At 38.0% G+C, this 21,166-nt stretch overlaps 1 protein-coding gene across 1 annotated transcript in view; it reads left to right on the plus strand.

Annotated features, from left to right (window-relative positions):
* Nucleotides 1-4,355: 4,355 nt before the first annotated feature.
* The window catches only part of SERPINB2 (serpin family B member 2), a 35,577-nt gene continuing 18,766 nt past the window's right edge, over nucleotides 4,356-21,166 (plus strand). Inside the window, exons 1-9 of the mRNA XM_084797800.1 lie at nucleotides 4,356-4,505; nucleotides 9,281-9,457; nucleotides 13,685-13,804; nucleotides 14,235-14,363; nucleotides 14,853-14,970; nucleotides 15,267-15,409; nucleotides 16,200-16,364; nucleotides 17,866-18,261; nucleotides 18,930-19,079. Coding sequence (XP_084653926.1) covers nucleotides 9,290-9,457; nucleotides 13,685-13,804; nucleotides 14,235-14,363; nucleotides 14,853-14,970; nucleotides 15,267-15,409; nucleotides 16,200-16,364; nucleotides 17,866-18,261; nucleotides 18,930-19,079 — 1,389 coding nt within the window. The 5' untranslated portion in view covers nucleotides 4,356-4,505; nucleotides 9,281-9,289. The remainder of the gene's footprint in view (nucleotides 4,506-9,280; nucleotides 9,458-13,684; nucleotides 13,805-14,234; nucleotides 14,364-14,852; nucleotides 14,971-15,266; nucleotides 15,410-16,199; nucleotides 16,365-17,865; nucleotides 18,262-18,929; nucleotides 19,080-21,166) is intronic.

Here is a 21,166-nt window from a genome sequence, read left to right on the forward strand (position 1 = left end):
TAATGGTAAAAGTAGGTATGTTTGAGGTTAAATGTATTTTCAGACATGTTGAGTGAAAAATAGCTTAGTGAAGATACTCCCAAGTTCATACAATGCTTTTACTGACACTTGTTCACAGCAGCTGACACCTAATGCTTCAGAAGAAATCATCTTACATAAATGCTACAGATAGTTACTCTTGGCTATAAATTTAAGTGTGTCTTACTGAAAGATCAGTACAATAATATCACCATGTGGAATTTTACATATTTCTTTTCTAACATCCATGTGCTGAGTAATTTCAGTGGTATTTCTGCTAATGTAGAGATCGTGAATATTTCTAGTTTATATGTACCCATGACTGTTCATTCAAAGTAGAGAGAGTGTAAGTGCATTGCCACTGCTGTGTACATACTGTAAACTAAGCCATTGAACAGACAGGTAGTAGGCACTGACCAGGAGTCAAGCATCTGGCTTAACTGTTGGAGAGCTCATGACTGAAGACCTCAAGGTCATTTCTCTCCATCAGGGCAAAGAGACATGAGACATTCTTTTCTTCCTACAAGCAGTGAGTGGTATAGTACATGTAAATCTTCACATTAAAATATTAGAACTTGGCTCAAAGTTATTTTTTCTTTGTACACAATTGTTTGTATAATGCTAATTGAAGAGAAAAGACTCAAAATAGACTGTTTGATAATGTGGTTCTCATTTTACACAGTTCCTGTGGGATAGGAGACACAGCTCCCTAGTAGAGCAGTTGCCTGCCATGTGTGAAGTCCTAAGGTTACTGCCTATAACCACATAAAAGACACAAAACTCTCAACAAGTGAGAAAGTACTACCAAAAGAATAACTCCACAAAGAAAAGTAATGCCTATGTATGATGGAGCATGTAGAAATACCTTTAAAGTATAAAAATGACAATTATTTAGAATAATATAAACATTTATATTTTGGAATGTTTTTCTCAAGTCGTATTTCTACACATAGTTTAATTTATGTAGTTGAAGTCCTATTATCTAACTTTATATCTTTGCCATACTTTTGCTTTTTTAATCTTCATTTTCCTAGAAGATAAGGTCAGAATCAGAATGTCTGTTTGGCTCTTTTCAGCTTTCATAAGAATCGTCTGTCCAAAAATATAGTATGGTGGTTTTATGTTATAGAAACATATCTCATTTATTTGGCAGTGGAAAGGGGCTCTGGGGTTGGGTGAGTTTCGTCACTAAGGACATGATAAGCAGGCTCCACTGCTGCGCTCTGGCCGGTCTCCTAAGGTTAAAATTCCCCTTCCAGATTTACAGAGTTTCCTTTGTAAAACTGCTTTCTACTCATCCTGCCTTTCCTCTGGAGCAGAGAGGCTGGATTTTAGTTTGCTCTTGAGTCCAAGGCTCCTCTGTAAGATCTTTCTTCTTTATAGTTTGTCTTTCTGTTCTATAATACCAATGCTCCTTCAGGCAGATGACAAGGAGCTACTCAATGCTTTTGCTACTTGTTTCTGTAAGTTGAACACCATTCTCTTTCAGCCCTTGTAGAGGTTTTGTTCTGTGTTGTTTTGTCTTCCTTCACCTCAACGTTTTTCTCCAGTATCCTTTATCAGTTCTATCTTTTCCTTCGAAGGACAATTTGGTACCAGAAAACTTAATTTTTGTTTCTATGTTGTCTTTTACATTTGTCAAATTGGATATTATGTGAAAGATGCTAAATTTGTGAATTTTACTAATCTATATGAGAAGGCTGCGTGTAAACCTAACCAATGTCACATGCTGTTGGTTATGTATACCAGGGATAGCACAGATGGGCAAGCACTGTCCTATCTCTTCTTCATAAAAGCCTGTGTGTGTGTGTGTGTGTGTGTGTGTGTGTGTGTGTGTGTGTGTAACAAAGCTTAACATATGTGCATAATAACATCTTATTTGATAATAAGAACAGAAACTGGAGGCTAAGTGGGTGGTTTGGGGTGCTAGCTTAGAGGGGCTTTGATATCAGGAGTATGGTTTAGCATGTGAAACTTTTTGGCCTTTCTCTCCAGACATAACATGGCTACAGCTTCTTCTGGCATCACACAGTCATACAATCATAGTGACTGGCACAGCAGGGGTTGCTGGTGTATGGTATGAACATTTTCCGTGAACCTTCCCCCCTCATCAGGAATTATTTGTTTTGTTTTCTGAAAACATACCCCAACAAAAATCCTCTCAGAACGTATAGATCAGAACTGAGCTTACCCCTTGAGATCAAGGACTACCTGAATAACATACAAGTAAAATGAAGCAGAGGAAGATTGCTTTTACTCTAGGTAAGTGTCACTCCCAGATGCATGCTGTTATTAGGAAAGGAATGCTGACAAAAGGTGAGAAATGGCTGCAAGATCATACAACTAGAAAGCAGAGAAAGGGGAACTTGAAGAAGATCTTTCTAAACCTTTCAGAAGCCCCGTCTTTACACAGCACACTACAGGGCCTTTCTAGAGAGATGTAGCATTTTACTCAACTCACCAGAAATGATTTAGCAAGAAACCATTTTATGATTCATTTTGTTCTGGCTGGTGTAGCGTAATGAAGTTACCTACTTGGGGATAGTGGCCTCAATTTGAGGAAGCAGATAAGATAAACCTGATTATTACACTCTAGGCTCAAGTTTCAACTGTGTATTTCTAACTAGAAGTTCTCTGAAGCTTATAGGACTCAAAATGGGCTTCTTGAAACTATTGGGAATAGAAGCCACAGATTTGGAACAGTTGAGAGAAGGATGGTGTATCCCCTCAGGGGTATAACATGAACAGAATAAATAAGGTAAGAAACGATATAACCTGAAAGATGAGTGAGATGAAGTGTGGGTAAGGAATAGGAGCTTCTGATATGTGCAGGATATAAAGCTGCTGCTGTGTAGATGAAGAATGGTTGAAAGACATTTAACTAGGCCACATACACATAGCAGATGGTGCTGTCTAGGACCCCATAACTAAAAGGGGAAGCAGTCCACCAAGCTGCAGCATCAGCTGAGTATTTACTTGAAGAAAGGACAGAACACAGGGACGACACAGTTTGCGAAGGTTCCACATCTGCCCCAAATCCCCCTTTGGTATAATGGACCGATTTCAGGAGTTTAAAGATCATTTTTTTTCTTGTGGGAGGCATGTAGTTATTTTTATTATGTGACCAGAGGTCTTTCATTAGGTAAAGTTACTTTGCTCTTGACTTCCAGGCATATATAGAAGAACCTGCCTATTGTACTCTTGCTCCCCTAACTCACTCGGTTCTTATGCGACCAGAGATTGCAGTAGCAAGCTAAGGTAGGAGTGAGGTCAGGCTCCGTGGACACAGACAGACAGAGCTCACACCATCTCCATCTCTGGTCTCAGTCTCCCTGCCATTTGAGTGCTTCATCCCAGTTCTCTAGTAAAAGCCATAGGGTCTTCCCAGCATGCTAGGGAGAAGTGTGGTACTTCCCATTGCCTTGTGTTTGTGTTCTTTTATAGAAGTGTAGAAATAAAAGATGAGAAGTAATCTGGAATATGTGCTTCTGAATTCTTTCTAATAAATTCTAGCAATATCATATTTTTTTAGAATCATGATTACATTTAGTTATTTGTAATTTTAATTTTTTGTTCTCAATATTTTTGGGTATATTTAATCATCTTGTGGAAAATTATTTCTGGGCCTTAGAGCTAGAGTAAAATTTTGGTAATTTCCCCAAAATAATATTTCAACATTATAATTTCTAGTTAGTATATAGAAGTTTCTGTCCTTTTTAAGTCCATGTAAGCAGTAGGTTTTTGTTTTAGGTAGAGAAAGATCTACGGTGTAATCAAAGGCATATGACAAGTTCTTTGGCTATTTCCTGAGACAGTAGGTTAGAGTTCAGCCATTATTATTTGGGTTATTATTTCTGAGAAAATAAGAGTTTGAAATAATTATTAAATGAGAAAACTTCTGTTTCTCTTTTTCCTCTTATGTGTGGAGGATCCTTTGCTCCTCCTTAGACCCAGAGGAAAGAAACGATCCATCCTTTATTGTAAAGACTCCCATAGATGGAGGTAGTCCTAAGGTGGATTTAGTATCATGAGATTTAGTGCTATCATTGAAGACTTGTAAGAAAGGAGAAAGACAGAAATGTGAGAGGTGCAGATCTCAGCTAAAAGATTTACATTGAAAATTGCTAAATTCTTGAATTTTTTGAATGATGTCACATTCTCAAGTTGTTTCTGAAACTGAACATTACAAACAAGCATTTCTTTTCTAATGATGTCTTTATGAGTAAACTGTTGAATCATACAAAGAATACAAATTAAAAAGTTTAAAAAAAAAGCTGCATGGGAGGGGCAGAGCCTTATAAAACCAGTCATTACCTTGTGTACACTGTGCCAGCTTTCCAAGGAGTACTTCCTGTTTGTCAGCTGCTCAGAAGATAACGAGGTAATAACGTGTTTCAGCAGTTCCTCTGGCCATCTCTAGTGAATCCAGGGCTTCCTTTTTTCTTCTTCCTTCATAGCAATATTTAATATATTGACCTGTGTTGAGGGTGAGTACAAAAATATAACCATGTTCTCTTTTTCACTTGTTTAACTAAAGATAGTTTGGTTTAAGACTCAAATTAAATTTATGAATGCTACACTTTTAGTCTCAGAAGACAGCAAATATGTATGTATCACTAGCCAAACTGAAATTGAAGTGTACATTTATTTGAGTTTTAATGCTAATATTATTGAAGAGGTTTAATATGTATGTTTTATATTAGCTATTGTTTTGATATGAAATTAGACATAAATAGCTTCAGATAATAAAATGTTTATACTTAAGCAATTGAAATTAAACATTTAAATAGACGTAAATGAAGTTCAATTTTGACCTAAAATTAACAGCCTGAAAGAATAAAAATTAAGCTGCAATTTGAGTCAAAACAATTCAGTATCAAAATATATTTATTTAACCTAGTTCTGTAATGGGTCAATTCTGTGAAAGAGAAATATCAAATAAGTTACCAAGATGACAATTTATTCTCTAGTAAGTAGATAATTATTAATTATGAAAACTGTCAACTAAAATACTACTCCAAGTTCCTGGGAAACTTGTTTTAATTTTTCATAGGATGTTTCCTTGTCACTAGAGTCTTATCTTAGTTCTCACTCATTTCTGAAAGCAATTTAAAAACGTTTTTATTATGTAGTTACACACACAAAAAAATTGAAATGCTGCGACAAAATCCAATTTTCCACCAAGAGGCTCTTGCGCAGAGGGAGTGAGGCAGGTGGTAAGCCCGTGGCACACCTGAATTCATCATCCCTGCCAAGTTTCACTGGTGCCTTTGCCAAACTTGTATTGCAGGAGCAAACAGAAAGAGGAGAGCCCAGCCCAGCAGATAATTTCCATTTATTAATCCTAATGTTAATAACAGTGTCATATTTGGAAGCATGGGGTGTTTCCTGGTGTATTATGCTGTTGGGAAGCTCATCCTATGTGTTCTCATTCAGAGAGGTTGTGGTGGTCACGTCATGCTATGACCTCAAGTTTATGTTGTTTGGGAAGATCGCCATCCAAGCATAATATGTGGGCTTGTCGGGGAGCCAAGGAATATGATGCGGATATGTATATTAGTTTGAAGCTTTCAGATATGATATGAGAAACTTGTAGGAAAATCACCAACTCTGAAATGAAGTAGTGGTCCAATATCTACATTCTCATATTCTCATTGTTATAGCAGAAATCCGAGAGGAGACAGGGCATGTGGTCATTCCCATCAAACAGATGTAGCAGGCATAATTGGGTAACTGCAATAAAGACATCAGCTCTCGTTTTATGTAAATCTAATTAACAGCACATCATTAAAATTGTACTTCCAGGACAAGGGATGTCGCTGAGACGGCGGATCGCTTTCCTAGCAGGCAGGAAGCCCCAGATTCAGTTCCTAGTATTGTGTAAATCAGGGTTGGTTGCACACATGTGTAATCTCAGCACTTGGGAGGCAAGACAAAGGAGGATCAGAAGTTCAAGATCATGTGAAGTCGGCCTGACAAAATAATTCAGATTGTTTAGTTCAACATTATTTTTTATTGGTAGACCTGGGGCTCTGAACACAGGTTGCCACACAATTAGCACTCAGTTGTATTCTCAGACTGAGATGAGTTTTTTGTTTGTTTTGGGGGCGGGGAGCTTAGGGTTGTTTGCTTGCTTTTTGAGACAGGTTTACTCTGTGTATCCTTGGCTGTCCTGGACTCCCTTGGTAGACCAGGCTGGCCTCAAACTCATTGAGATCTACCTCACTCTGCCTCCCTGAGGGCTGGCATTCCAGGTATGTGCCACCATGCCTGGCTTGAGATGACTTCTTTTTTTAAATAATATTTTTTTATGTTTTCACATATACATTTATATTATTATGCATATATAAAGTAAAATACATAAATCAAGAAGAACCACGAAACAATCAGGAATTATGTTAATGTTGTATTCGTAGTGTTTTGGCTGTTTGTATTCAGCAACATTGAAGAAAACATTTTCCTATCTTGGAGCATCTAAAATCCTGAATGTAAATATCTATCATATCTCATAGCTATCAACTTAAAACATCTATATAGACCTAAAAACATCTTAACCCCTAAGCAACTTAGCTTAATTGTGAAACTAAACTATTATGAGTGACTATTCAGGCAGCAAACTGTCTCTGTCATTATTTGTTTCAAATTGGAAGCTACTAACTTGTACTTCCTGTTTACTCAGGTAACTAATGATATTCCTTCTCAAGTCTCTGATGCCTTTGAAGACCAACTAGCCTGGTTTCACAGTTAAGCTTATTTGTTTAGGAGTTAAGTTGTTTTTAGGTCTAGATAGATGTTTTAAGTTGATAGAGATGAAATATGATAGATATTGATTTACATTCAGAATTTTAGACTTACCAAGACAGGAAAATGTTTTTTTCAAGGTTGCCAAATACAAAAAGCCAGAATACTATGAATGCAACATTAATATAACTCCTTCTTGCTATATGTAGTTGTGTGTGTGTGTGTGTGTGTGTGTGTGTGTGTGTGTGTGTAATAATTTTATTCCTTCTCAAGTCTCTGATGAGGCTGAGATGAAATCTTAAAGAAGTAAACACTCTACTTAGCAACTTTTTGTTCTCTATCAAATTAACCAAAGTACTAATTTAGAATTTACTGCCTTTTTTGATGATGGCCTTGACTGTTAAATTTTGCTAGTACCAAAGTTTGAGTATACAGGCTGTTGCTCAGATTTATGAGGCAGAGTGATTGGAATGCACTCTCCCAGCACTGATCCCTCATTTGAATTTTCATATAGGAACATAGAAACATTTTATTCATAATTTAAAAATAATGTATTTATTAAACATATGCATGAAGTCTTCTAATTGTAACTTTAAGTCACTGGAGGAGAAATTAATTTCTGAACCACCTACTTTAACCTGGCATCAGTGATGAAACAAAAAAGAAAGCAATACTATTTTCTTTTAAATTATTATACTTTCAAGGAGCAATAATGACTTGCTGCTTTTCTTTTTATTTCCCCTTTCTAGTATTTCTCAATATATCACTTCCATAACTCTGACAGTTTTGGTGATGCATGAATCACCATGAGAAGCCTGGAAGTCTGTGGGCTTCCTGTGGCAGATCCCAGAGTGCATCCTTGTGGCATTACAGTGAGCTATGGGACCTCACAAACATTGCTTAACTTCCAGGAAACTTTGAATATGGTCTGTAAAACAGGCAGTCATATCCACCTCCTAGGTCATGACAAAGTTATACAAATGAGCTGGGGGCCTGAGTTGTATCTATCCCCAGAACCCATGTAGACATGGAAAGAGGAAAATGGCCCCACAAAGTTGTTTTCTGTCCTCCATATTCCCTCGCAATGTCATGTTCCCCTATGCTCACACTCATGTGGCCCTTGATCCAACACACAAACACACACACACACACACACACACACACACACACACACACACACACACCTCTTAATAAATTAAATGAAAAGGCAAGGGGATGGGAAGAATTTGAAGGGCATAAGCCAATTTACTCTTTTGTCTTTACAAAATGCAGCTGCATTATGTTATGAATGACATATTTTGCTGCAAAGTCTTCTCTCTTCCACAATGTGTCTGTAGACAGTCAGGAGAGTGGCAACAAGCTTGCTTCATCCAGGGGACTCTCCACTACTCCCCAGATCTGGAAACTCTTTGTCCCAGAACGTTTACAAAGAGATGAGTGTTGCCATTGTTTGGTATTATGTATTTTGGTAATTATAGGTTATTTTAGATTGTGATGAAAGAAAAAATAGACAACTAGGAAAATAGTGATTGCCCAGCATCTCTTCTCACACACACCCCCTTTGGTGTGTCCAAGTCATGAAAGGCATGCCTGTTCTTTATTTTTAGATAGCTATAAATTAAGCACATTGTGTGGTTCCTACATGCTGGATTATCCCTGAATTCCTTGGGCACCTGGGTTTGTGCAGCAGGAGAAGAGGGTAGTAATGTGAACTCCCTTGTTCATATGAAATCCTTTATGAGCAAGGCTGAGACATGTGTGGGGAGTATGTTGTGGAAAGGGTAGGATCTGGATGCAGATACCAACAGTCAAAGAAGTCTGTGCAGTTTTAAAAACAGAGAAGTTGAAAGACCGTTTCACCTGAACCCAACAAGAATGTGTACAGGTGGCACCCATTTGGATATGTTGTGTATTATAGTCTGCATATGCATGTATTTGTACATGATGTCTATTTGTGTAGTGTTAATATGGGTGAAACATGGAGGTCTCCATCTTGGCTTCAATTTCCTTTCCTACCCTTTGTTATTGATGACATGGACAAGTAGCTTCCTTTGTAGCTCTAGGAGTAGAAGTCCTTTTCCTCATAGGATTTCAATGAAGGTTAAATGATTATAGAACTAGAGTGTTTAGTACAGTTATGTGTCTACAGTCTGCTGCATCCATCATGTAGACAGTAAGAATTAAAATGAGTGGTATTGTTATTACTGTTCTTATCATTAAATGAATATCACAACATGCCATTTCTCATTAAAAATTTGTTCTTCATATCTCAGGACTGGCTTACATCATTTACAGAGTCTGGGGGAAAAGAAAAGAGCAGCTCTTCTTGTTTCGAGATGTGATGGGAAATGTTATACCTAGGCACAGTGTGCTGCACAGGGTTCTTGCCTCTAGGCTGTTTTTACTTTCCATCGTTTTGTTCCATGGGGGAAAGTCAGAAAGGGAACCTTAGGCAGGACACAGCGAGGCACTCTATTGACTTCATCTCTCAGAGCTTTTTCTCTTTCCATGTTCCTTCTAGATCGAAGCAATGGAAGAACTTTCCATGGCAAACACCATGTTTGCCCTCAATATCCTTAAGCATATGAGAAAAACAAACCCTGCCCAGAATGTCTTTCTCTCTCCATGGAGTATCTCATCCACCTTGGCCCTGGTTTTCCTCGGCGCCAGGGATGACACTGAACACCAGATGGCCAAGGTACGTTTAAATCTCACAGCAGAACCAAGTGTTTTCTTTTTTATTATTATTAATTTATTCTTGTTACATCTCAATGGTTATCCCATCCCTTGTATCCTCCCATTCTTCCCTCCCTCCCATTTTCCCCTTATTCCCCTCCCCTATGACTGTTCCTGAGGGGGATTACCTCCCCCTGTATATGCTCATAGGGTATCAAGTTTCTTCTTGGTAACCTGCTGTCCTTCCTCTGAGTGCCACCAGGTCTCCCCCTCCAGGGGACATGGTCAAATGTGAGGCACCAGAGTACGTGAGAAAGTCATATCCCACTCTTCACTCACTTGATTTTTGACAAAAAAGTCAAATCCATTCAATGGAAAAAGGATAGCATCTTCAACAAATGGTGTTGGTCTAACTGGAGGTCTATGTGTGAAAAAATGCAACTGGACCCATATTTGTCACCTTGCTCAAAACTCAAATCCAAGTGGATTAAAGACCTCAACATAAAACCAGAGACACTAAGTCACTTAGAAGAAAAAGTGGGGAAGAGCCTGGAACATATTGGCACAGGAGACAACTTCCTGAACAGAACGCCAACAACCCAGGCCGTAAGGTCAACAATTAATAAATGGGACCTCATGAAGCTGAGAAGGGAACTGTCAAGAGAACAAAGTGACTGACGACAGACTGCGAAAGATCTCCACCAAGTGTTTTCTGAATTGAATTATAGACTTGCTCTTGTGTTGTGCTCAGATCATATGGACTCTAAGAGAGCAGGAATGGTGACAGAATTATGATCACTAGCCATTACAGCAAAGATGCTGTAAGTTTAAGCCTATGAAATGTCCAAACCAGGAAACTGCTCTACTGCAAAGAGCAGAAGTTACCAGCATCCCTGCAAGGATGAAAACAGTTACAGACAAAACCTTTCTTTTAACTCATATCATGCTCATACTTTGCAAAGCAAATGTTTTGCATACTTCACTTCAGTTGGCTTCAAGTCAAATATTGTACAGAGGAGATCACTGGCAACCTGTTCCTATGAGCTCCCATGGCTTCCTACCTTACAGCTGAGGCTCCTTCTTAACAGGCTGCTACTGTAGTTAGGGCTTGTTCTTCTTTCTTATAAAGGATGCCTCCTGATGGTTTCAAGCCAGGGTAATGAAGAAGGAAAAAGCACTATGGCTTTTGTTGGCATACACATAGAGACACATAGTAAGATACAGCCTTAATAGATTTCTCCACATTTGCAACGCCTAAGCTGTGACTACACAGGGGGTATAGATATTATAGACAGCCAGTCTTCAGAGTCAATGTGGATAAAATGTGAAGCATCATTGGCTGAGATTTATGTGGCAAGGCTTCTGTCTTCCTTTCTTGATGAATGGACCCAGATTCACACAGCAGAGTCTTTCACAGATCTTAGATAGTCTTAAACTACACACGGCAGCATACCTGAAGAATCATAGAATGGTTTTAAATTTCTCATGAACCTGTTACTTGTTACATGAGAGACCTGAATGTGGAAATCATGTAATTAAATTTAGATTGCATTCACATGCATGCAAATATTAAGAATATGTACTCTGAGTATAAGCATGCCTTGTGCTTTCAGTCACACCAAAATGCCGCTGGCTCTTCCCTGATTTCCCACAAGAATCATATCTGAGCATAAATGCATTCTTCTCAGGAACATGGTGATCCACTTCAGGCAGCCTGTTTTCAAGTACCAAGTTTCACAGAGACAACATGAGCCAGTCTTACTGCAGATCAGGAGGTAGCTGGGTTCCTCCCTATGCTTATGGCAGTTTAAGCATGGTGTCTTACAACACAGCTCAATTGTTGAGCTCTGGTACTAGCAGGGTTGTGCAACACTTCTTCCTCTTTGTTTTCCTTGCCTTGAAAAAACACAGTAAACCACATTTTACATAACTTTAGAAAGCATTGGTGTTTTCAACTTTTAAATGTAAAAGACCAGGAGCAGTAATAGCTAGAGCACTAATCTCAGATGAAGTACTCTGGGTTACTAAAAAATAATTTTGACATACTAAAGAAAAATATTCAGCTGTGGTCACTCTAGACAGATACAGTTTTCCTATATCAAGAAAATTTTGTCAGTATGTAGGACCATGCAATTTTCTTGTAACTATTTCATGAAGAGATTTTAGTTGATGAGTTTCAAAATAAAAACAGATTTTATTATTTTGTAATTTCAAGACAGGGTTTTTCTGTGTAGCTTTGTCTGTTCTGGACTCACTTTGTGGGCAAGGCTGGCTTTGAACTCACAGAGATCCATCTGCCTCTGCCTCCTGCCTCCTGAGCACTGAGATTAAAGGCATGTGCCACCATGCCCAGAATAATTCCTTTAAATTAGGGGAGAAGCACTGGCTATAAAAGAAGCTCTGTCTGGGTTTCCTGATTTCCTTCTACGTTAAACAATGTAAGAACTTTATGTGATAAGTGGTATCATTGCCCTCAGGTAAGTGTGTAAAGGCAGTGAAATCCTCCGAGTCTCCATTTTCTCATTTATAAAATGGGAAAGAACACCTATGACTTATAAGATAGATGTGAGGAAGAGAGATAATATGTGAAGCATCTTGAAATATTAATTGTAGTAATAGCTAAAATTATTAATCCTCTTATAATTCTTATAGATAATCTTTCTGAAGACCTCTCAGAAACTTACATAACTCAGCATCCTGTGACATGGATGCAATGATTATCATATTCATTTTACAGATAAGATAATTAGGACATCAGGTTAGGAAATGGGAACCTAGAAGATGCAATATTGCTATAACAGAAAGAGGAAAGGATAGGGGCAGCAGTCTCTCCAACCACACAGGGCTACAGAGGATCTCTGTGTAGGCAAGAGAAGTTTGCCAGCTCTGTGTCCAAGCCAAGCTGCCACTTCTGACCTCTGTATGGGCCAGAGTCACCTCACATTCTCTCTTGAGAAGACATTGCCCCCAGTGAAGTTTACAGCAGTTCAGGGACGCTCTCTTGCTCTCCAGGAGAAAACTTAAAGGTCAATTTTCTTAGGAGGTAGGAAAATCAGAAAATCTGTACAGGAAATATTCCTTCTTTCAGGGGAGGGGGAAAGGAAGGAGGGAGGGAGGGAGTGTGGGAGATCGTTGGGGCAGGGTCTATGGTGCATGAGTTGGAGAGCAGAGAAAGGCCTCCAAATACCAACACCTCCTTCCAGTGGAGAAATTCACCAATCCACTAGACATGCCCGCTTCCCGCTTTACAAAGCTCAGATTACTAGCCCATTTATTTACAAGTCTCTTTCTTTTTCACTACGGGCCTTAATGAGAAACTGCTTCACGACCAGAAGTTCCTGAGACATTAGAGGCAAGAGGCCATGTGAATATCTGTACATGGAAGAATAAGATGAGCTGGTGACAGTTTCGTGGAGAAAGGACTTGAGAGGGATTTACAGAGGCCAGTCCATACCCACAACCTTCATGGGGCTGTATGAAACTACCTACTGAAAATGAAAGAGATTTTATGTATTAAATATCTGTAGTTTCCCCCTGACACAGATATTAATTCAATTTCCTATTAATTTCGCTTTGTGGATACATATAGTAGGTGTGAATATCTTATGTTCCTTGTTAATATACATATGAAAGCTCACTATGGCTTCGACCTTTCTTCAGCCTAAATTGTACTTAGTAGGAAGATCACTTCAGAGAAGAGAGGATGGGTTAGTTGAATTGATTTATTTAAAACATTGAAAAATAAAATATGGTATTAAAATACTGGTTTTTAAGATAATTTGTGGGCTGGAAGAAATTTAGATAATTCAGGGCATACTTCATAAGTCACCATCTAATAACACTGATTTTTTAGAATGTCCAGTATCAAATACTTCATGAATTTTTATGATGCAGAAAGAATACTGTGCTTGTTTTCCACATACAGAGGCAGAGAGCCAGACCCCGTACCATCTATTATCAGTGGTTCTTACCCTTCCTGCAACCCTTTAATACAGTTCCTCATGTTGCGGTGGTCCCAAATAATAAAATTATTTTTGGTACTTTATAACTGTAATTTTGCTAGGTATGAATGTTAATTCAGATTTCTGTGTTTTCTGGCCTTAGTTTATCCCTGTGAACGGGTTTCTTGACCCCCAAGGAGGTTGCAACTCCCAGGTTGAGAAATACTAAACTAGAGGTACCTGAGCCATTCATTCAGAGTGAAGCAATTTGGCATGACTGTCATCATTAGTCCTGATTCTGATTTCAGGTCCTGCAGTTTAACAAAATGACTGGCTACAACATCACCGCAAGAACCCCAGGAAACTTCAGTGGCTGTGATTTCACACAGCAGATTCAACGGGGAAATTATCCGGATGCTATTTTACAGGTACCTCGCTTGGGTCTTCATATTTCTTTTGTACTTTATTGCTAGCAGCCTCTTTTGTCAAAGTCATAGTGTTGAACTGAAAGGGAAAGTAGCATAGTTCTTCCATAACTAGAACACCGAGCCTCAGTACTGTGCGAAATATCCTAAGGGCATCCAATAATGAGGGGCAGAACCAGGACAGCATCCAGACTTGATAACTTTTCATTCATGGTTGTTTTTCAATTCTATCAGTCTTCCACCACGTGTGCATATAATGTATTACTTGTATAATAATATATAAGTACAGTGTACATATATATATATATATATATATATATATATATATATATATATGTATACAACATATGTTGTGTTGAGAAAATGTTATTGCTTCGGGATTCTTTAGTTAATATTACTGTGTTACTAATGGATATTTCTTCCTTCTCTTAAGGCACAAGCAAGAGATAAAGTCCATTCATCCTTCCACTCTCTCAGCTCTGCAATCAACGCATGCCTGGGAGATTACATATTGGAAAGTGCCAATAAGCTGTTTGGAGAAAAGTCTGAAAGGTTCAAGGAAGTAAGTGGAGCTTGTAACTAGAAGGGCTGCTTCCAACAGCGGTGGTGAGGTCAGTGAGGTCACTTCTCCACAATTCACAGATGCGGGTTCAAAGTTTAAGTCAGTTTTTAAAGGACGGGCTTACTGTCTCTTCTGCGCTGCCAGTCTCTCCCAACCCTGTTGAAGATGTCTCCTGTGAAGAGCAGCAAACTATGAGAGTGACGTAACTGCTTTTCCTAGTGATGTAGCTGTCGTTCTCCTCTATTTTGGAAGCTATACCTTTGTTCTTTTTCACTGTCTTTAATGCAAATTTCAGATGGGATTGGGCCTGGAGTGTAGGGCTGGGCATAAGGGGTGGGAATGAAACTTTCCCCTGGATCTACACCCTCACCCGCCACCTCAGCTCCCTTTCTCTTCATGTCTCCCTGTTTTTGTTCTTCCTGTAATTCATCACATCATCCCTTATTTAACTACGATGCATGCAACATTTAATATTTTCTTGTTTTAAAGGAATATATACAACTCTGTAAAAAATATTACTCTACAGAACCAGAGGCAGTAGACTTCCGTGAATGTGCTGAAGAGGCTAGAAAAAAGATTAATTCCTGGGTTAAGACTCAAACAAAAGGTAAAACTTTAGAAATGTTTTCTTCCTTTCTTCCCCCCCACACATAGACAACTTTGATTTCTTTTGCAATCACCCTTGAATTTCACCACATTCCATTAAAATTTGTCCAATCAATTTCTCCTACACTTCCTTCTGAGTTGAATATACTTCAGACTACTGAAAACTTTGGAAAACAGTATAAAAGGGAGGAAAAGTCTTTCCAATTACTATATAATTATACTATAAATCCAGTATTTATGCAGTTTCTCTTCTACTTTTTCTTATAAAAACCTAAATGTGAATTGTGCTCTCTGTAGGTGAAATTCCAAACCTGTTACCTGAAGGTTCTGTAGATGAAGACACCAAGTTGGTCCTGGTGAATGCTATCTACTTCAAAGGAAAGTGGAAAACTCCTTTTGAGAAGAAACTTAAAGAACTTTATCCTTTCCGTGTGAACTCGGTATGAGACAAGATGTATTTTCTTAACATGGATGTAAGGCTTTACAGGATACAGTGAACTTAGGGACTGTTCAATGGCTTTCCAAAAGCTTGTTAGTTACAGCTTATGCATATTAGATCATGATTCTTTCAAGCTACTGAGTATCATTCAATAATTTCTTAAGAGTCAATGTGGATAGAAGTGAAGACCATGGTTTGATAATTCCATTTGCCTAGACTTAAGTATTGGTTCTACGTTTATACTGCAACTTCATTTATCATCCATGTGTTTCATTTTTGCTCTTTAAAGCTAGGATACTATCTAGTTCAAAATGCTGTTGTAAATATTCAAGAGAATTTACCTAAGTTCCTGACTCATATTAGGTATTTATAATAAAAATAATAACTTATTATTATTTATTATATAAGTTATTATTATGTATTTATTATTTATATATAATATAATATTTATATAATTTATATAAAATTTATATAATTATATATTATATATATAAATAAAAATTTATATAAATTTATATAAAATTTATATAATATAAATGTAATATTATTTATTATATAAGTTATTATTATTATTATTATTATTATTATTGCAAAGTAGTGTCTATAAAATTGAAAAAAATCCATCAAGTTTGGCTACCTTTTCTAAAAATATACACTTTTCTTTGTTAATTAAAGAAACTCTATTTCCTTATTAGCATTTAAGCAGAAATTTAGTCTTTTATTCTTTATGTAAATATCTTAAAACATCTGAGAATCAATCGACTTTTTTTTTCACTTTTCAACAATATTAGCATGAGAGTAAAAATGTCCAGATGATGTACCTGCGTGAAAAGCTGAACATTGGATACATACAGGACCTAAAGACCCAGATCTTAGAAATTCCATACATTGGAAATATCAGTATGTTCCTGTTGCTTCCTGATGACATTGATGATGCATCCACTGGCTTGGAATTGGTAAGGCATTACAGTTTTTAATGTTTCAAAATTGGGCATACAAATTCCCATTGCTCAAAATGAGCACCTGTGCCTTGTGTATGGTGTGTAATTTGTCACAGAAATGAATGAGTCAGTAGATAATAGATGTGTTGTGTCACAAAACGTCTGAATCTAAACCTTAAGTTATGTGTGCTATCATCTTACAAAGCCTGTCTAGTGCATTAAAATTATACATAGTAACGTTATTTAACTGTTTATTATTTTTAAAAATTTGAAACTATAATTTCTTTTTCCTTTCTCTTTTTTCCTCTTAACCCTTCCTATGCCCTTCTTTGCTTTATTTCAAACCCATGCCTATTTTTCATAAATTGTTGTTACATATGTGTGTGTGTATATATATATATACACACACATATATATATATGTATATTCTTAAATACAACCTGCTCTGTATAAGGTTACTAATATGTAAACTTTCAGGCATGGGCATTTGATATTAGATGGCAATTGGTGTGCTCTCCCCTAAGGTAGACCATCTCTGTCATTCTCAGCTTTCTTTAGTTGCCTAAAATTTTTTGTGTAGGGTTAAGAGTTCATTTTCCTTTGAACTCTTCTTCAATTTTTTAATTGTTTGAGAGTTTCATACGTGTGTGTGTATGTGTGTGTGTGTGTGTGTGTGTGTGTGTGTGTGCGCGCGCGCGCACACCAGGTAAGAGATGCACTCCTTACTCCTATACTTCAACTTTTTCTTTACCCTCTTAGGACTTTTCTGACCAAATTCATAAACTCTTTTTTTTTTAACCTCACTGAAGTTAATGAGCATGGATACAAGACTACCTATTGGAATATGGGCAACCTATTAAGAGCCACATCCATGAAGAAAACCAACTCCCCTTTCCCTGTAGTCCTCAGAGTTTTTTGGACATGACCTCACATAACTAGTGAGCTCAAACAAGAGACCTACAAAAGATCAAGCCACCAAAAACTGGATAGTAGAAGGACTCATGAAGACCCACTTCTAACTGAGGAGCAATTGCAGCTAATATAAATGTATATTTTGTGAAAGAGGCTCAATATGTAGCCCTGGCTGGTCTGGCATAGACCAGGATAGCCTTGAATTCACAAAGATCCATCTACTTCTGCCTCCTGGGTGCAGGACTTAAAGGCATTTATCACTATACTCAGCTTTGAAATTTATTTTTAAAGCATCATCATCGTCATCATCATCATCATCATCATCATCATCATCATGTTTATGGCTATATTGCCTACATGAATGTTTGTATACTCCATGTGTGCAGTGTCCATGGATGCCAGGAGAGGGCATTGGATTCCTGAGACTGGAGTCACTTATATTTGTGATCAGTTATGTGGGTGCTTGGTATCAACCTTGGGCTCCTGGAAAAGTAGTCCACTGAGCCATCTCTTCAGGCACTTCAAGCCTGATTTTTAACATTAGACTTTCAACTATTTTTCCTCCTTTCTCAATTTTACCTTGTTTGTTCTTTATGCTTTTCAGCTGGAAAGTGAAATAAACTTTGATAAACTCAACAAGTGGATCAGCAAAGACACAATGGCTGAAGATGACGTTGAGGTTTACATTCCCAAGTTCAAACTAGATCAACGTTATGAACTCAAACCCATTCTGAGAAGCATGGGCATGGAGGATGCCTTCAACAAGGGCAAGGCCAGCTTCTCAGGAATGTCGGAGAGGAATGACCTCTTTCTTTCGGAAGTGTTCCATCAAGCCACAGTGGATGTCAATGAGGAGGGCACTATAGCAGCTGGTGGGACTGGTGCAGTGATGACAGGGAGAACTGGTCATGGAGGCCCGCAGATCGTGGCAGATCATCCCTTCATTTTCTTTATTATTAACAAAGCTGCAAATGTGGTACTATTTTTTGGTAGATTTTCCTCACCCTAAAAGGGGAGGATCTTATTTCTACATTATATTTTGTAGCATGAGCTATAAGCCTCAAAATTGCTTCTTAAAGTGCCAAAAGTTTGAAGACTTTCCTACACATTTCTGTACTTCTGCTATATACTAAATATGAACTCAAAAGTAACCATGCAACTGTCAACAATGATTACAGGATAACTTTATTATTATTTTCTTTCCTAAAACCAGATGATGTTTATTTAGTTCATCATTACCACTTTGTCTTTATAGCTTTAGTTTATACAGTGTTACTTATTATTTATAAAATAGCAGTTTTACAAACTTTTGTCCTCCATTTAATGAAAGTGTAACAATACAGAAGCAGTGGATCAGATAATTTTCCATTTTAAAAAAAGTAGCCATTTGATGTAATAATGAAGGAAAATATGACTTCTTTTGTTCTCTCCCATAATAATTACGCAGACAAAAATACCTAAAAAAAAGCAATAACATGCTATATTCCTATCATTTTATGTCATATGTATGTATCTGCAACCCATTGATAATTAGGCATATATAATAAGCATGCTTACTAACCCACTGTTGTTTGTTAGCAGTCCTTATTTGTTAATCATATTTCTATTACTGTAACAAAATACATAAGATAATAAAGTTAAAAGTTCTATGTTGGCTTGTTGCTTTAGACGTTTCAGTCCAAGGTTGGTAGCCCTGTTGTTCTTGTGTCTGTGGTGACCAGTACAATGTGGTTGAATGTGTCCAGAACATTCCAGTGCACATATGCAGAGCAGAAGAAGAGGCTGGTACTCTACAAGTTCATTAGAAAACATGACCAGGTAATTCAACTTTCCATCAGGCTCCGCCTCTTAAATGTTTCCATTACTTTCTAATAACATCAGTCAGAGGAGCAAGCCTTTAAAGTATGGGAATATTCCATAGACAAACTACAACACTTTGATTCCCAAGAACTAACCACAATGTGTCACTTGTGGGACCATAGAAAAATAAACACACTGGAGGAAAGAACATAAATACTTGTGTTACATAGAGGGCCAATATCGAGGGTGAGTGGGATGGTGTCTTATTGCATTGGTTGGTTGGTTGGTTTTGGTTTTGGTTTTGGTTGTTTTGTTTTTCCTGTGAACTTGACACAAGATAGAGTTATCTGGGAAGAGGAAAATGATTTAAGAAAATGCTTCCATCAGATTACCCAGAGGCAAGTCTGTAAACTATTTTCTTGATTGATGTAGAAGGGGTTGAACCATGTGGATGATGCCATCCGTGCTATAAGAAAGCAGAACAAGCAAGTCAGAAAGCCTCCCTCATCCATGGCTTCTGCTTCAGTCCCTGACTTCAGGTTCCTGCCCTGCTTGGGTTCCTGCCCTGGACTGTGAAATGTGACTATAAGCTTAAGTAAACCCTTTCTTTTTCCAAGTTGCTTTTGTTTATGGTGTTTTATCACAGCAATAGAAACCCTAAGTAAGATAGATGGTGTCTTAGTCCCTGTTCTATTTTTGTGAAGAGATATCATGACCAAGGGAATTATTATAAAGCAAATTACTTAATTGGGTCTTGCTCACAGTTTCAAAAACTCAGTTCATTATCAGCATAGATGCAGCATGGTGACATACATGCCAGCTTGGTACAGGAACAGTAGCTAAGAGCTTTACATCCTGATCCACAGGGGGAGAGAGAGAGAGAGAGAGAGAGAGAGAGAGAGAGAGAGAGAGAGAGGGAGGGAGGCTGGGCCTCAGACACCAACCCTAGTCCCACATGTCCTCCAACAAGGCCACATCTATCCCAGCAAGGCGACACCTTGTAAACCTTCCTCTACATCTCATCAACTGGAGGCTAACCATACAGATACATGAGCCTATGGGGCCAATCTTATTTAAATCACCACAGACTTGTAGAAAAATAGATCAGAGCCCTTTTCTCATAGCAAGAGAGACACACATCGATTCAGAACAGTTTATGTCTTCCTTACTAAGGACTTGAGGTCATTTTCTTGTATTTTGATTAAAGATCAAAAATTCAAGTGACACCACATGCTGGCCAGGATGTGGAGAGAGCAGAACACTCCTTCATTGCTGATGGGAACCCAAACTAGTACAACCACTATGGAAATCTATCCAGTGCCATCTCAGAAAACTGGGAATAGGGCTTCCTCAAGACCAAGCTATTCCACTCCTGGGAATATACCCAGAAGAAGCTCCAGCACAAAAAAGGACATGTGCTCTACCATGTTCATAGCGGCCTTAATTCATAATAGCCAGAAAATGGAAACAGCCTAAGTATCCCTCAGTTGAAGATTGGATAAAGAATCTGTGGTACATTTACACTATGCAATACTACTCAGCTATTAAAAACAAGGAATTCTCCAAATTTGTGGACAAATGGATTGAACTAAAAATTATCATAGTGAGTGAGTTAACCCAGAAGTAGAAAGAATCAAATAGTATATACTCACTTATATATAGACACTAGCTCAAGGGGCATGTCCCATGAAAGTCTTCACTTACGAGGAAACTGGGACAGAGGGAAGGACATCTTATTGGGACCTTAGGCGAGAGAAGTATGGGAGAATGAGGAGATAGAAGGATCTAGAGGGTCCTAGAAACATACAAGAAGAACATTATGATGGGTGAATCTGGGCCCAGGGGTCCTGCTCAAACTATGGCACCAGCCAAGGACTATACTTGCAGTATACATCGAATCCTGACCCAGATCTAGCCAATAGACAGGGCATTCTCCACAGTTGAGTGGAGAATGGGGACTGACTTTCGCACGAACTCTGGTGCCCTATATTTGACCACATCCTCTTGATGGGAAGACCTTGTGGCACTCAGAGGAAGGATACTAGGCTACCAAGAAGAGACTTGATACCCTATGAGCATATACAGGGGGAGGTAATTCCCCTCAG

The sequence above is a fragment of the Acomys minous genome (assembly GCF_964271855.1).
Source record: "Acomys minous genome assembly, chromosome: 1".
NCBI lineage: Eukaryota > Metazoa > Chordata > Mammalia > Rodentia > Muridae > Acomys > Acomys minous.